This window comes from Malaclemys terrapin, chromosome 19 (genome assembly GCF_027887155.1).
Source record: "Malaclemys terrapin pileata isolate rMalTer1 chromosome 19, rMalTer1.hap1, whole genome shotgun sequence".
Classification (NCBI taxonomy): Eukaryota; Metazoa; Chordata; order Testudines; family Emydidae; genus Malaclemys; species Malaclemys terrapin.
Genome location: NC_071523.1, coordinates 5,829,714 through 5,846,947, shown reverse-complemented (window position 1 = coordinate 5,846,947; position 17,234 = coordinate 5,829,714). Strand labels below are relative to the sequence as shown.

Below are 17,234 nucleotides of genomic sequence, written 5' to 3'. Positions count from 1 at the left end.
GGGGTTGGGGTGTGGGCTCTGGTAGGGAGTTTGCATGCAGGAGGGGGCTCAGGGCTGAGGCAGGGGGTTGGGGTGCAGTCTCCAGAAAGTGCTGACCTCAGGTGGCTCCTGGGAAACGGCGACATGTTCCTCCGGCTCCTAGGTGGAGGGGTGGCCAGGGGCCTGTGCGCACCGCCCCTGCAGCTTCCATTGGACATGGTTCCTAGCCAATGGGAGCTGCGGAGCCAGTGCTCGGGCAGCGTGGTGCAGTCCCAGTCAGGAACCCCCGTGGCCCAGAAGGTGCCGGCCTGGCGTGGTGCTATCCCGTAACCAGCTCAGCACACTGGCATTGTGCACTGTGGACGGTTTCTCGAAGCCCACCCGTGTTTAGCCAATCCGCCCTCCCCCCGGCACTCCTGGCGGGCATTGCTCCATGGGCAGTTCTGGGCGGCTGTGCCCTCTCCCCTGCTGACGCGGGATGGGCCATTGGCCTGGATTTTCCCCACGATTGCCGGGTTCTGGAAAAGAAAGACAAACCCACTGCTCCGTCACTGAGCTCGGCTGTTGGGGTTCGAGCTGGACCCAGGCAAAAGCAATGCAGCATGCACCAGCCCTGTGGGCCCTGGCCGCAGAGTTACACGCCCAGCCCTGTTTGCCAAACGGGAGGGAAGCGAGCCCGGCGAGGGGGCGGACGAATGTCCTTTGCAAGAGGCTGTTTGAGCCCACACGGGCCCATGTACATCGTCACCTAGGGGAGTGTGGTGTTGAAGACGTGCCCATCAGAGTATTTATAACTAACGTCGTTAAACATTCGGGTACAAAGTCCACTCCCCAGAGTCCTCCCCAGGTTTCACAAATAACGTCTTCAAAGTCTGTTCTTAGGCTTAGAAAAATCACATCCTAAGCTTGGGGCCGGCAAAGTGTTTCAACAGAGGGGTTGTCCCATTGACTTCAATGGCACCACAGGCATACTGCAGTGATTCACTGGATCAGGACCTAAGCAGTGGATATTGACCACTCAGTCCCAAAAAACGGTGCCAGGCCCCCCCCAGGCCGCCCTGGACCCCACGTCCCCCTGAAGCACGCCCCCCCCCAAGCATGGGGCCCACGGTGCTTGTCCTGGTCCCTCCGATGGACCAGACGGCTCTGCTTGGACCCCTTCTAGACACCACCAAAAATGAGACAAACCTGGCGCCCAGGGGTGGCACGTGCGGATTGCAGTCACCGCTGGGGGCGGCGCTGGGGGCCCTGGCGTTAGGAAACACCTGAGCGCGGTTTCCCTGCGGCAGGAGAAGCTGAGCCCCGAGGCCAGACTCCGGCGCGATCACTGGGAGGTGACGGACCTGAGCCCCGCGGCTCGGACTCGAGACGCAGCCCTGGGGGGGTCCCAGTGCCCCCCTGTGCTGCTGCCACTGCAACACCTGTGCGGTCTGGAGTCCCCCCCCTCCCCCCCCGGCTGGGAGAGAAACTGAGCGATGGGGGGGGGGCGGGGGTTAGCGACAGACAAGGGGGGGCGTGGTGCTAAGGGGGCCGCCTGACGCTCTGCCGTGGCCCCTTTGTGCTCCAGCCCTGCGTGGCCGGGCCCTGACTCCGGCCCGTGGGCGGCACCGGCCTCCCCGCGGCTCCCAGCCCAGCAGGCCGCTGCCCGGAGCGGCTCCGATCGCCACCACGTAGGGTCCTGGTGGCTGCTCCCTTCCACCTCCTTGAGCCGGGACAGGCCCCTCCGTCCATCGGCCCCTGGCTTTGGACAGGCCCGGGGGACGCTGCGTGGGCAGAGGGGCACCCGCGTCAGGAGCACCGTGCGGCGGGGCACCCAGCAGGGCCCACCTGGGACACTGTCTTAGCTCAGTGTCCCGCACAAACCACCTGTGCTAGGCAGAGCCGGGCAGCAGCGGGGTGGGTGCACGGACTCGCGTGGAGCCGACGCGGGGGACTTTGGCGCTTTGCCGGGGAGGGGCTGGAGGAGCGGCTTGGGGCCCTCGCTGGGAAGGGTCGGGCTCGGGCTTGCGGGGAAAGCGGCCCCTGCGGGAACCTGAACAAACCCGCGATCAGGGAGACAGCGGCCGCCCCCTGACATTTACGGCCCCACGGGGAAGCAGGCGGCGAAGGGTGGAAGTTCGCTGGCTCGTCGGAGCTGAAACGACCCACTGCGGCCGGCAGCGCAGCTCTGAGCCGGGACCTGCGGGGACGGGGCTGGCAGGGCGCCCAGAGCCTCGGCAAACCGGCCCCCGCTGAGCATCGTCCGTGGCCCGCGGGGGCTGCGGGATGTGACCGGCCATGCAGCGCCATCGATGGGCTCATGTTTGCGCGGCGCTGTGCTGATCCCGCAGGGCGGCTGCCCCCTGCTCCCCCCATGGCTCGGCAGCGAGGGAGCAGGACCTAAAGGGACATGAGCCCTGGAGTCCCCCTCCCGCCCCCCATGGCTCTGGCCTTGCTGCTCCCAGGTCACCCCTGCAGGGCTCCAGGAGTGCCCCCCCCCCGGGGCCCGGTGGGCCCCACATGTGCTGGCTGGGAGCCGGGGCCCAGCCTGCTGCTCCCCCCGTTTCATGTTCTGAAAATATCCTGATGCCACTAGATAAATCCCTGGCACGGCCCCCCGGGGAACACTAACGGGGGGCTAGGATAGAAGGCTATACAATCATGACTGGTTTGGAGAAAGTGGGGGTCACTCAATGAAATGACTAGACAGCAGGTATAAATCAAACACAGGGCAGTATTTGTTCACACAACACCCAGACAACTGGTGGAACTCCTTGCCGGGGGATGTTGTGAAGGCCAAAAGTATAACTGGGTTCAAAAAAGAACTAGAGAAATTCCTGGAGGATAGGTCCATCAATGGCTATTAGCCAAGGGGGGGTCGCAACTCCATGCTCTGGGTGTCCCTAAGCTTCTGACTGCCAGAAGTTGGGCCTGGACAACAGGGGATGGATCACGCAATAATTGTCCTGTTCTGTACGTTCCCTCTGAAGCACCTGGCATTGGCCACTGTCGGAAGCCAGGATACTGGGCTAGATGGACCATTAGTCTGACCCAGTCTGGCCATTTTTATGTGCCCCGCGCAATGGCGGTGGCCACCCAGCTGTCCCCACAGTGAGATCCCGGTCTCTGCAGCGTCTCACCTCGCCATACTCTGCTGTCCAAAGTCCAGTGACTGACCACAGCAGACCCACCTACCCCAGCACAAGAGACCATCCCAGCTGAGCCTGCCAGACCCAGCTCACCCACCACCCCGGTCTGAATTCAGAGATCCCGGCCTGGAGCTCCCCTGGAAGCCCAGGGCCAGAAATCTCCTTTGTAGCAGCACCCCACCCCCACTCCCGGCCCAATCACGGTGGAGCGCCTCTCCCTCTCCCCAGTGCCCGGGCCGGTGCTGCCTTCATCTCTGTCCTGGGGCCCATGTTAACCCTGCTCGGCTATTCCAGAGTGGGCGGCAAGGAGGCGCTTTCAGGAGCACGTCCGTGTTCTGGCTTGGGGGCAGGACCTCGCCTCTTGGCTCGCCAGCCAGGCCCGAGCGAGCCCTGGAAGCAGAGGGGCCTTTACCTCTCTGCGCTCCAGGAATAACAGTCGGGTGGCAACTTGAACCACAAGGAGGCCACGCCCCTCTTTGGCATTTGCCATGATGATGACAAATAACTCCCTTAGCTGGCACTAATAGGCTGGTCTCAGAAATAGCTCCTTGCTGTAGAGCCTGCAGAACCTGGCTGAGATCCGGGGCCCTGATGTGCCAGCTGCTGCACAGGTAACCCACACACCTCCTGGGTGTGGTGTCTGTCCCAGCTAGTGGTACCCAGACCACTTAGAGAGATGAATGAGTCTGCTCTACACCCTTAGCTAACAGCCCGTTGGCTATTCCACGTTATAGAAGCTCATGCACTGAGGACCCAGGTTTGATTCCGCCCAACGACTGGGGTCTGTGGGCGTTTCACACAGACCAAGTGAGAGCCAGTCCCTGCCCCAGAGCCCTTACAATCTAACTAGCCACGGCAGATGTGGGCAGGAATATCACTGCCATTAAGTAGCTGGAACTAAGGCCGGCCCAGATCCACAGAGAGATTTAGGCACCTATCTCTCATTGATTCATAGATTCTAGGACTGGAAGGAACCTTGAGAGGTCATCGAGTCCAGGCCCCTGCCCGCATGGCAGGACCAAATACTGTCTAGACCATCCCTAATAGACATTTATCTAACCTACTCTTAAATATCTCCAGAGATGGAGATTCCACAACCTTCCTAGGCAATTTATTGACTTCAATGGGAGTTAGGCCCCTAAATACCTTTGAGGAGCTGGGCCCAGGGAATAGAACGAAGATCTCCTGAGTCCCAATCCAGTGCTTTATCCACAGCCCAGTTCTCTCGCAAGCCTCTCCTGTGAACTAGCCACCAGCGAGAGGGCCATCAGACTCCGAACCAGCGGGGAATAGCCAGGCTGCCCCCCAATGGGCCCCGTACACAGCTGACAAGGGAGATGAGCCTCTCTGCCCAGATCTACCCCCAGCAGTTGGTGCCAGGTGTGGTTTTGTGGCCTGGGAACTCATTTCATGGCCAGTCTGTCACAGAAGGCTGTGGGACCACGCAGTGCCCTGCCAGGAGAGCCGTGGCACCGTCAGGGAGCGCAGTGACCCACTTTGCAGGGCACAGGGCCACGTCTCCGTGCCACACAGGGCAGGTTGTGGGCTGCGCCTATGGGGACGTGGCCCCGGGGATGCCAGTTGCGCACACCCAGCCCGGTTTGTTGGCAGGCTCTTGTATTCCCTGGCCACACACTCAAATTCGGCCCAGTCACCCTTGCCTTGGGAAGCCAACTGGGCCACATAGTGTCTCTTCTTCCTCTGGGGGTGGGGGTCACCAGGGTGCAACTCAGGCGTTCTTATACCAGCCGACGAAAGGCGGGAGAGTGAAACGACCAAGAAAAGACGGCTGACTTTGTAAGTAGTGACTGTTCAGTTTGGACACCGATCTTTTACGGCCCTTTTGCGTGTTCTGCATTAAAAGTGGTGCAGTTATTTTTCCCTGCATTTTGTGACACGTAACGCAAGGAGTGGAAAACGCTCCGTTGCAAGCGATGACTTGCCAGACAGCGATAGAGGGACTCATTTGAATCCCACAAATGCGCTAGGAAATTATTTGCATGGTTTCCCACCCCCTCTGTGTGTTTGAACAGATGCTGGGAATCCATCTGGAAAGCAGAGATCCAGTAGCAAGCCCTTGCGAGTTTGTTTGTGTGTTTGTGTCTGGTACGTGAACCGACCGCATCAAACCCACAACTTAAACAAACCCCGGCCACAACGTCTGAACCCCCCAAATCGCTACTTCCTCACAGCGTTCCCCTGGGGAATCCTAGAGGGCCTCTTCACTCAGTTACTCTGTGATTTCAAGGGCATCTATTAAAGAGAACAAAGGCTTTCCCGAGGTTCCCATTGTGGTGTATTGAAAAGGGTGTCAAAATGACAGACTGTCACTTTAAATCCTATGTTTTTTTCCTAGCCCGCCTTGCAGGCGAGGGGGCTCTGCAGGGAGGCCTGCAATCTGGTTTTAGAAGTCAGTATGCAGAGAGCCACCCTAAGGAAGGTGGGGTGAATTGTGCCTCTCTTAGGGAGCAGCCTGCTTTGTCTCTCTCTGGTTTGGGGTTCTTGTGCGTTAGCAATCTGGATTCTAGGCAATAAAGAGAAGTGACATTGAACCCTTCCAGCTAGAGTGTTTTAATGTTTTTATCTAACTTCTCTGTGTGCTGTGAATGTAACACCATGGCCCACTGGAGAGCAGCAGAGCTCCAGAGTGAGTACCCAGCCGGTCAGGGTTGTTTGATGAGGGGCTCACACACCTCCCCTCCAGTCCAGGTGCTGTGCTGGGAACCTGCCCCCTGTCCCTGCTACTGCCCACAAAGCTCACCCAGGCTTGGGCTTAAACACCCCTCTCTGTGTCTGCACCAGGTGCTGTGAGGGGAGGGGTTTTAATGACGTGTTAATTACAACGTGTCAGTGCACACAGCTCATGTTCCTGGTGCAGCCCCAGCGCTGGGGAGCTGGGAAAGGCCTGGTTTCCAGGCGCTTGGGGGGGAAGGGGTTGGCACAGGTAGTGCTGGGGATTGCAGGAGTGGTATCTGGCGGGTGGGTGTTTAATTCGCACTCCCACGTGTAAACACAAGAAGGACTCTGGAGTCAGACTCCGTTCAGTGCACGAGGGGCAGGGAAGAGACCAGGGGCCTGGCTCTGAGTCAGTCCCCCTCCAGATTAAGAAGGGCCCATCACCACGGGATCGGGGCTGTCTGTTGCGCCCGCTCCATAACGTTGTTGCGGGTGACACCCCCACACTTTGCGTAGTGGAATGTTTTTTTCTCAGGGAACCAACCTGCCCGGCTAAAGCACCTCCACTCCGACGGGCAGCGCTGTGGTGGCCCTGTTGGCCCCAGGATATTCGAGAGACCAGGCGGATGAGGCAGGATCGTTTCTATTCGCCTGCTCCCCAGGCAGTGAACTAGTTAACCCTGGCAGCAGTAGGGCGCGAGTTACCACCCAGAGTCAGTTCACACCTCTCGGATGTGGCTGGCTTCCAGGACCGGCACTTGCATATTTCGGAAGTTTTCTTTGCCCCCAGCAGGGCTCCAAAGTTATTTCTCCCAACGGCAACCCCCGGATCTTATCTAGCGCGTTGCCAAGGCGGGCGGGAGCATCACCCCCCTATTGCAGGAGGGGGGGAAACTGAGGCACGGGGAGGGAAGTGATCTGTCTAAGGTCACCCAGCAGGCTAATGACAGAGCCGGGATCGACCCCCGGCCCTGGGGACTGCCCGACTGTCTGCTGCCCGCTCTGCCTACCCGGGGGCAGACTGCCGGCTCCCCCCCTCCTGCCTTGCCGGGCCCTCTCCAGAGCCTGCCCGGAGCACAGGGCAGCTATTGTGCCGCTCGCCCGCTCCCGCCCCACCGCTGGCACCGTTCCCGGCTTCGTCTGCCTCCTCCCTCGCTACCGGCCAAACCTGTTTGCTTTGCTGCGAAGACATGTCCCCCGGGCAGCGGGGAGGGCGCGGCGGGGAGTGGAGAAGCCAGCGGGCAAGTCAGCGCAGCCCCGCGCTCCGCCGGTCCCTCCTCCTCCGCCGGGCTCCAGCGCCCGCGCAGCGAGGGACTCCGACGCACACGCCAGCGGCGGCCCCAGGCTACCCAGAGCCAGCCCCGGCGCAGGCGGCCCCAGCAGGTGCCGGAGATGAAGCGAACAAATCTCTCGGCGCAGGGGGAGATGCGGGGCGGCTCCAGGCTGGCGCAGGGCCGCTGAGGAGCCGGCTGCTCCCGGCGTCTCTTGTGGGCCGGGGCCGCTCGGGGGGCTGGCCCGGGGAGCCCGGGGGAACAGCGGCGGTGGGCTGAGATGGACCCCGGGGCTGCGGGGAGCTGCGGTGACAGCTGAACCCGGGAGCCGGCGCGCAGATGAGGTACCGCTTCGGGCCGGTCCCTTCTCCTCCCCCCGCGGCCCCAGCCGAGAGATGTGACCCCGGGTGGGGCGGGCGCCGGGACCGGGGGGCAGGTCTCCGTCCTTTGCTGCGGATGCCACGTGCGGCCAGTGGGCGGGTGGCGAGCGCTAGCCCCACCGAGCGGGGCCGTGGGGCTGGACCGCGGGCTCCTAACAGCGCAGGGCAGCAGGAGGGGAGGGGTCCCGGGCTGGGGGCACAGACGGGAAAGGGCAGGGGCAGCCCCTGGGCTCAGGGAGAGCCGCGGGCCGGGCAGGGCGGTTCCAATCGGCTCCCACTCGCCTCTCCGGCACGCCCCGGGTCCGCAGCCTTGCCCCCGGGGCGAGCCGGGAACGGGGCCCGGGCGCTGCGTGGCGGGGGCCAGCTGACCCCAGAGCAGCGCTCCCCTCCCGGTCGGTGCTGATCCGGGCAGCCGCGAGAGCCATTAGCGACCCCCCGGTCGGGGCTGAGCGGCGCTGGTGGGGTGGCCTCGCTAACCTCCCGCCTGCACTTTCAAAGGGATACGGGCCACTTGCCGGCCTGAGCTCCCGCGCGGCTTCGCTGCGTGCCGGGGACAGCTGTGCTGTTCCGCCCCAGAGGCAGCTGCATGTGAGCGACGGACCCCTCCCGCCTCGCAGCCTCCTCTTCCCAGCTCGCCGCCCGCCCTTACAACGGCCTGACTTGGTGGCAGCCCGCCCGGGACCCGGGCCAGTCTGAGCGCTTGGCAGCCGCGCGGGGAGGGGACAATGTGGCTCCTGTATCTAAGGGGACATCTAGCCTGCAATTAATGCCCCGTGGCTGGCTCGTGTCAGCTGCCTCGGGCTGCAGGGGAGACGCTGGGGCCCAGGCCGGAGCCAGAGCTCTGGGTCCCCGCCAGGTTCCGCCCTTCAAATGAGGCGATTTGGGGCAGCCCCCCAGGGAGAGTCTGGAGCCCAGGGAGCCCCCCCCCCCCCAGCGTATAGACATGAGGCATCCAGGTCAGTGGAGGAGCTGGTGGGACCCAGGAGTTCTAGCCCTGGGCCAGTGGTTGGCATCGAACCCCTCTAAGAACCCGGCCATGCTGGGCCAGATCTCTGTATGCCCAGGGGGCTGCTGGATCTTCCCCCAGCCCCGGCGCGGGGGGCAGAACTTGGCAGGTCGGAAGCGCAGTGTTGCTCCCTGATTCCACTTCAGGGGAACCCGCAACTCCATTCCAGGATTTCCCTGTGTCCCACATGCTGCTGCCTGCACTAAAGCCAGCTGGGGAGGGGAACCTGTGCCCAGCTGGAATATATTTTGCTTCCAATCCCCTCCCGGGAGAGAAGAAGAACCCGGGCTGGAGTTGTGTGGCCGATGGAAGAACAGGAATAGGTTGAGAGCCTTAATTCCAAGACTGGGCCCCGTGGGCACCTTAGTTCTGGGGAAGTCGCCCACTATGCCCCTCTCCTCTGTTAAATAACAGGGATCTCAGGTTGCCCAGCGCTGCCTCGTGCCCTTCTGGAACAGGGAGAACCGCTAAACTTAGCCCTCTGAAAACTGGGCAATACGGAGTTAAGGACACCCCACTCCCTCATTCACCTTAACTCTGCCCCCTGGAGCTGGCAACAGCAGCAGGGAATAGCTCAATAGGGGTGGTGCCATCAGAAGCCCTGAGGAAGGACTGGGAGAAGGCGGTTGTGTTGGGTTCCACTGATTTGAATCCCAGCATTTATTTGCATCCAACTGCCCTGCACAGTTTGCTGCAGCGGAACAGGGGAGGGATTGGCTGGCAGGGAGCGCACATACCGGCACAGTTCCCCTAGAGATGCAACAGTAGAACCGAGCCCATGAGCCCTGCAGGACAACGCAGAGCTCCTTCCGCTTGCTGCTGCAAAACCCTGCTTCAGGTCAGAAACCCTCAAAGGCCAGGCTGACAGGCCGGGAACCTTCTGCAAGTCTGTCCCAAGCCCCAGGGCAGGGCACACCAGGGTTTCCATTTTAACAGGGTGGAAAAGGTCTTCGGAAATGCTGCCTGTGAGGCTAGAGGATTGTTTTTAAATGCTTAGTTTGTGCCTTGCTTAATTCAAGCAGTTCTGTAGTCCTATTGTTTTATGTTCAATAGCTTGGGGGCGAGTGAGGTTTGCTAGGATTGTTTTAATAAGGGTTGGGTAAGGAACATTTTCCCAGTGTCTGACATTTCCTTTAGACCCCCTTTCCCAAGGAACAGCCCTTTGAGGGGTGTAACTGACAGGGGGCATCCCTTGGTTTGTGTAGATTGGTGTCAAAAGTTGGATTTTTGCTTTCTGCATTGATTTCTCGTGGGAAAAATAACTTGCTGTTGGACTGAAGCCAGAATCCTGGCACCACATTAGTCAAGGTAGGCACTGTGCCAGTCTTGACAACAGGGCTTTCTGTGACGGGTGCATTTCCTGGTGCACGGCGACCCCTTTGATCAGGCTGCCGCCGAGAGTTGCAGCGACTTGCTTTTCTTTGATCACACTCAGTCCCATTGTTCAGGAAACCCGGGATTACATTACGGGAATGATGCTGCAAGCTACTGTCTTTCATCTTCCCTTGAGTTTAACGCTCTGCTCCTTGACAATGCTGCTGCCATAAAACTGGAGTCTGTCTACGGATTTTCGGAGCATTTTGGAACCTCAGCTCTTAACCTGGAAGCTTTGCTCTGAGGGCAAAACTCTGAACAGGAGCCTCTGCAGAATGCAGCCAATGTGCCCGACACCCATTCGCGAAAAGCTGGATGTCAGCTAACAAAGCGTGGATGGGTCTCTGGTTTAATGACCCCAGCATGGCAGCGTGCTCTGACAGCTGGCTTTCTGCAAGTCCCCTGCCTTGCATCAGATCAGAGCCCTGGTCTTTGCTCTGTTTGGTGCCATAGTTCCACACTTTACCCCGATTCACTTCTTCAATATCGCTTCTCCAAAGGGGCAGAAAGTGCCAGCACCAGCCGAGATCAGCCCTGAGCAGGCCTCAGAGTGGGGCGGGTCAGAGCCAGGGTTGGAGCCCACGTGTTAGAAGAGCTGTCACATTTGGGGAATGTGTGGTCTTTGTAGGGGGCTTGGATCTCAGGAACGCCTTACTCAGACAACATCAAGTTTGGACTACCCTCCCCTGAGCCCTGATGACGCAAACTGAGTCACCCCCTCCTTTCTGCAGCACGGCGCCCCCTACCATGGTGTTGGGACACTGGCTTCGAGTCCTCGCTACTGAGTAACTTCCCGCAGCGCCCTGACTTTTGGGTGGGGGACTCACCTTCAGGTACCGATCGCTGCCGCGTCTGGTGAGATCTGCCCCTGAGGATGATGGGAGCTGGATAAAAAGCCTTTGCAAACTTCTGCCATGTCGCTTGGCTCAGTCTCCCCTTCCCACCCCCTCGCTGTGCCCAGCTCCGGCTTCTCTGGTGCTTCCTGAACTGCCTTCCTGATACCTCCCTCTCCTTCCCTGGGCTTTTCCCTCCTCTTCATTCTCCCCTGCTGCCTGTCCCCTTTTCACCTTCCCCTCTGACTCTCCCTCCTCTTCCAGCCCTGGCACAATCTGCCTGGCATTACATTTGGACCACACACCTGCCTCTGGGGCGGGCTCTGGCTGTGTGCCTGGGCCCAGCGCCACCACAAGAGTCCTGGGGAAGCAGGTGGCGTTCCACTGCCAAGGCGTTTACTGTTCAGCGCTTTGATCCGCACCTGGCCTCCGTTCCTGGCTGGGCAGTAAACTCTACTCCAGCCTTTACCTATGACGGTGGCAGGTGAAAAGTGCTCCAGCCAGCCAAGCCTGGCCCGGGGGCAGACAGGCAGCCGAGGCAGGGTTCTAGGATGAGCTTTTTGGTCTTAGCCCCTGTTGTACTTAAAGTACTGCACAGGATCTTTTCAGGGGAATAAGACAAAACGCCACATTTATTAGTAGTACATGTATTCATTAACACTGTATTATATGCATATAATATATTACACTTACGCTCACACACACACACAAACCCATTCCGTCTTGTTGTTACCAATTAGTTGCTCCCCTTAACTTCATTGGCCAGGTGAGTTAGATGGGGGAGGGGGTGGAGCCGGGCTTCTGCCGATCCGGATTGATGCTCCCATGTTGACAAGAGGAGATCCGGGGTCCTTTGCAAGACACCTCACTTTTATAGCAGCTTTCCTCTTATGCAAATCTAGACCAGATTCAAACTCTGTGTCTGTGTCCATTGGTCCTTTGTGCTGCTTTCTTTTGAGTGTTGTCCCAATGCTGCAAAGAGGGTGTTTCCAAAAGAAGGTGCTTGCTTCTAACCCCCGAGGCCGTCGGTATGTCTGCTTGTCTTTAATGAGCCCACTTGATACGTTTTATTGTCCTTGGGTCTGGCTCCCAGCCCCTCTCCAACAGTTGAGGCTGTCTGGAGGTGCTGCCTTCCATGCCTTGCTCATCCACACCTCATTCATTCAACAGGGCAATTGATTAAGAGTGGGGGGGAGAGCTCTTGTTCTACTGCTAGCAAACAGAAATTTTTCTTCTTATTCTATCCTTAGGGGCTATAATATTATACCAAGGGTAATGCAAAGTTTCTAAATGAGGCTTTGATACAAAGTTCCATGAAAACAGAGGTCACACGTGGGTAGACCCACCACAAGGTTATATGAAGAGGCACAATGTAAAGTCATATGAAAATTATCAGAGATTTATCTACACCCCGAGGCTACACCAGTCCTGGCCTCCCCAGCCTCCTCATCCGCATCTTTTACGTTTCTCTAGCACCTTTCGTCACAGTGCCGCGGAAATGCAGGCAGGTCTGGGGTAGGGCACAGACAGCATGGTGCACAGCTTGGGGAAGGAGTCATTTTGGCCCAGGACATCTCGGCAAACCCCATGGCCTGTCCACTGCAGGGAGAGAGGACCTCGGTCTGGGGGTCTCTCCCAAAAGTTCCCCACACAGCAAACTGCCGTGAACTCCCTGTATCTCCAGGGCAGGTGGAAGGGCTGGGTCAGACATGCAGGTGTTGAAGGTCCGGGGCCAGGCACTGGTGAGTCCTAGTGAGTCACTCGCTACATCCTTGTGACCCCGTTGAAATGGGCGCTTGATCTTTGGAAGGGTTTGAAGCACTGGGCTCTGTGCATGCTCCAGCGTTAACTGAATATGGGACCAGGTAGTGAAGGGGCTGGAGCTAAACATGGCCGGTTTCCACCTGTGGGCCATACTCTGCAGAGGCTTTGGCTGGCTCAGGGCTGTCCCCGGCAGATGGGATCCCCTGTGTCACTGGACTGGCACGTCCTCCTTCGTCCTGGCTCTCTGTGTGATGGGATATACCCGAGTGCATTGTGCCAGGGTCTCAGCTGCCTCCAGGCTCGGTTCCCAGTGAGCTTGGCTGGGATAATAAACCCTCGCTAAGTCCCTGTGCTCCTGGACTGGGCGGCAGAGCCAAGGGATCCCCACTGGAGCTGTCAGGGTTCCCTCCCCACTCTGAACTCTGGGGTACAGATGTGGGGACCCGCATGAAAGACCCCCTAAGATTATTTCTACCAGCTTCAGTTAAAAACTTCCTTAAAGCACAAATCCCTTCCTTGCCCTTGGACGGTCTTGCTGCCACCACCAAGTGAGTTAGACACTTGGAGTTCCTATTTCCCCAAAATATGCCCCCAAGTCTCTTCACCCCCTTTCCTGGGGAGGCTTGAGAGTAACCAAGGTGAGCACAGACCAGACCCTTGGGTTTGTAGGACACTGAAAACCAATCAGATTCTTAAAAACAGAACTTTATTATAAAGAAAAAGTAAAAGAAGCACCTCTGTCAAATCAGGATGGAAGGTAATTTCCAGGGTAATCAGATTCAAAACACAGAGGATTTCTCCTCTAGGCAAAACTTCAAAGTTACAAAAAACAGGGATAAACCTCCCTCTTAGCATAGGGACAATTCACAAGCTAAACCAAAAGATAATCTAACGCATTTCCTTCCCATTACTTACAATTTGTAATCTTAGAGGCTTAGTTCAAGTCTGGCTTTGGGAGATGTATTTTCCCTGCCCTGATTCCTCGCTGACCCGGAGAGAACAAAGGAACACAAAACAAAAACCTTCCCCCACAGATTGGAAAGTATCTTCTCCCCTTATTGGTCTTTTTGGTCAGGTGCCAACCAGGTTATCTGAGCTTCCTAACCCTTTACAGGGAAAGGAGGGATTTTATGCTACCCTTAGCTGTATGTTTATGACAGAAGCCCTGTAGCAACAGCTGCCTGCTTCCCGCCCAGCCCTTCCTCCACCCTGCCCTAGCAAGGTACAAAGCCGATTAGCCAGCACGATCGTGTGTGGACACAGCTCACTGCATTGGCAGTAACAGAGCCAGGAGTGGCCAGTTGTACTGACCGTGTGAACAGGTCTCATGCTGAATTCTCTGCCGCCCACTCCCCGACTCCCAGGCAGTCCCCATGGTCATGGGGCAAGGGTTCTCGCCAGTCCGTGATGGGTGTGACCTGGGCAGCCGTGCATCGGTTTCACCGTCTGAGCAGGGGGGAAGGTGACAAATCAAACAGCCGCCACGGGGAGCAGCCCTTTAGGTTTTCCAAGGTCCTTCGGTGTCGCCGAACGCAGGGCGAGCGCTGGTACCGTGAGCTCGCCCGGAGCAGTGTCCCCTTGTTCGTGCAGAGGAGTCACCGCTTCCCTCCTGAAAGTACCAGTGTCCTGTGTGAAGTGAGCCAGGGCGTGGGACACCTGGAATCTGGCCCTGGGGCTGCCCAGGACCTGCTGGGTCCCCTGGGGCAAATCGCGTCCCTTCTCCAGTTTCCCTGGCCCGGTTGTCCAGTCAGACTGTAAGTTCTTCGGGGTCTGTATTTGTACAGCCACAATGGGGGCCTGGTTTCGGCTGGGGGCCCCAGGTTCTACTGTTGTACAAAGAATAAATCACGGCATCTTGCTCACTGAAAGTCCTAATGCCAGGGGGACCTGCCCCATTGACCGTAGTGAACTCAGACCCTGGCTGCTTTCAGAGCCCTAGGAAACGTGATCTAGTCTTAACCCGCCCAGGGGCCTTCCCGACAGAGCACAGCAGGGCAGCTCTGCCCCTTGGCTTGTTACTGCACCAGGCACATCCTGCAGGATCCTTCATCAGTAGCTTGCAAGGCTCCCAGGCCAGCAGCGAGGTCGAGAACCCAGAGCTGGGAGCCCCGGTTGGTGCCATTGGCTCTAACCCGACTCTGTGGCCCCCGGGGCCATCAGGAACTGGGAGCCTGGCAAGCCCGGAAGGGGGCGGATGTTTCCTCGGGCTCCTGTTCCTCTGGGCCTTGCGAGGGGGGCTGGCACCACCATGGAGGGACGTTCCAGCTCTTAATGACAGGTTGCCCCCCAGGAGTTTCCAGGGTTGGCTGGCCAGGGCTGGGCGGCCTGGCTGGGATTGGCAGCACCCATGGACCCCCCCCACCTCCGGAGGCCCTCAGCAAAGCCCCGAGGCACTATGCCGGCTCCAGCAGGAGTGGGAGGGTGCCTAGGCCCTGGGGAAGGCCCGCTGGCTTGACTCCAGCTCCAGAAGCCTGCCCTGTTCCCTTACCCCCAAACTCCCGGGGACAGTGGAGATCCGAGGGAGGGAAAGGGAGCACCCAGCCGCTAAGGGGCGCTGTGTGGATTAAAGCGAGCCCCTGGAATCGCACTGGGAAGCAACCAGGGCAGCACCTGGCGTGCAGGGGCCCTGTGCCAACAGGGGGCACCTCACGGCCCTCCGGGGTCTGGTGCATTCTGCACTGGCTGCCCCCCCGCTCAGAGAACGGCCCAGCAGTAGCGATGGCGAGGTCCATGTCCCTAGCCAGCACACTGAGGGAGGGGATTGTAGGACGGCCACCAGCTGGGTTGTGACTGGGACAGCCGGGCGCTGCAAGAGACGCCTACTTCCTGTGGCTCAGGCGCACCCCGGAGAGCGGGTTACACTGGCCCTTGGCCACCTGGGGACCTAGAAGCCCCTGGGGCTCCTTACAGACCCCTTAGACTGCAACCCCCCTTGGCAAAGTGTGGGTGCCCCTCTCACCCCCACCAATTCCTCTGGGCGCTCCCTGCTACCCACCAGCACCACGTCCACCTCACCTGGGTGGAGGGTCAGTCAGCTCCTCCTCTCCCCGGCTCCTGGCATGGCCAAGCAATGGGAGAGCAGGGCAGGCGTGATTGAGGAGTGACCAGGGCTGCTGGCACTGCCCCCCCTACAGCTTCATGACCACGAGGGGGCCCTGAGAACACAGGAGAGACCTTGGGGAGGGGGAGACTTGGTCTGACGCTGCCCTCTGGGCCTGGCAGGGAAGGACCCGTGTGGGCAGCCCTGCCATAGAGCGCTGCACCCCAGCATTTCAAGGGAAGGTCGGGTCATTAGCCCCATTTTATGGATGGGAGAAACTGAGGCCCAGAGAAGGAAGGTGCCTGACTCAGGAAGCGACTCCGGCTCTTCCGTCCCTGAGCCCCACACACAGCTGTGTTCTGTCCTGCCCCGGGACTATGATCACCGCTGGGGAACGCCACTGGCTTCCATGGAGCTACCGTGAATGACACCCGGTGGGATCTGGCCTGTTGGCTGAGTTACACCAGCTGAGGATCTGGCCTTATCCTACAGCCCCTCCTAGGAAGCAGCTCACGGGGAGACACGTCCGTGTTCCCTGAGTTTGCCCCCCCCTGCACACAGCAGGAGAGCCCCAAACCCAAACCAACTGCAGGAGTTTGTGGCTTGGGAGCCCCCCTGGGGGCCAGCGCAGGGCTTGGAGCTGGCAGGGAGCGGGAGGCTCTCAGGTTCTCTGGGGGTGGAGACGGAGTTTGGCAGAGGAGAGCCGGGCAGCTGCAAATGCTGGCAGGCAGTTTTGTTCCGTAGCTGTTCGCCGGTTGGCAGGGCTCAGAGCCCCGCTCTGCCGGGCAGGGGTCTGTCTGGGCGGCAGCGAGGGTGTGACAGGATGAGGGGTGTGTCACGGACTCACAGATCGTGCCCACTCTTGGCCCCGTGTGGTCTGTGGGGGGTGCCCCTTTCAGTGCGACAGCTCTTCTCGGGGGTCCATTCTCTCTCGGGGTCAGGCCCCTCCACCTCCTGGAGCCGCACCTCTCTGAGCCTTAGCATGTCTGTCTCTGCTGTGGGCCCCCTCAGGGAGTCCCCTCGCTCTGGACCCCCCGGGCCTCCACCCCCGAAGGGGTTGATGCAACTCTGTTCTCTAGACCAGAGTGACTCTCAGCCAGTGTAAAACAGGAGGGTTTATTGAGAGTTGAACACAGCACAGGAAACTCTCAGGGCCCCAGGCCTGGCCTCCCTCAGCCCAGCACACCCCAGTCTCTCTGCATCCAGGTGGGCTCTGCCTGCTCCCCCTCTCCAGCCCAGAGCCCCGCTGCTCCCAGCTGGGCCTCTGAGATCACCAGCCCCAGACCCCGCTCGGTCCATTGTCTTCTCTCCAGGTAAACAGGGTCGTAAACCGGGGCCTCCTCTCCTCGCTTCTGTCCTCTGGCTGGAACCGGCTGGTTCGGTCACTGGCTCCTCACTCTGCAGCCCATTGTCCGCCCACTGGCCAGAACCGGCTGCGATTCCTGATCTGGGTCTCTGGGTCCGGCTGCTGGGGTATCCATCCTCCAGGCCATTGGCTGGGGTCCCACGTTCCCTCTCCGGTCCTCTGTAACAACAAACTCCCTCTCCCCTCACCTCATTAAACCAGTAACACCCAGAGAAACTGAGTCCCACCCCCTCCGCATGCAAACCATTGAAACCCCACCGAAAACAAGAAAACAAACAAGAAAATCCCCCACTTCGTCACAGGGTGCAGCGGGGGAGAGGGGAGTCTCTGTACCGATTGCAGCCCGTGCCCCTGGGTCCCCTGTTCTGGGCCCAGGCTCTCCCGAGAGAGGTCACCGTGATGGGGAACAGTGCCGGG

At 59.5% G+C, this 17,234-nt stretch overlaps 1 protein-coding gene across 2 annotated transcripts in view; it reads left to right on the top strand.

The window, feature by feature from the left end:
- Positions 1-6,978: 6,978 nt before the first annotated feature.
- The window catches only part of LOC128826260 (rho guanine nucleotide exchange factor 19-like), a 30,723-nt gene continuing 20,467 nt past the window's right edge, over positions 6,979-17,234 (top strand). Inside the window, exon 1 of one of the 2 annotated variants that reach the window (XM_054009479.1) lies at positions 6,979-7,398. In XM_054009479.1, coding sequence (XP_053865454.1) covers positions 7,394-7,398 — 5 coding nt within the window. In that variant the 5' untranslated portion in view covers positions 6,979-7,393. The remainder of the gene's footprint in view (positions 7,399-17,234) is intronic. The other variant, XM_054009480.1, reaches the window with a different exon arrangement.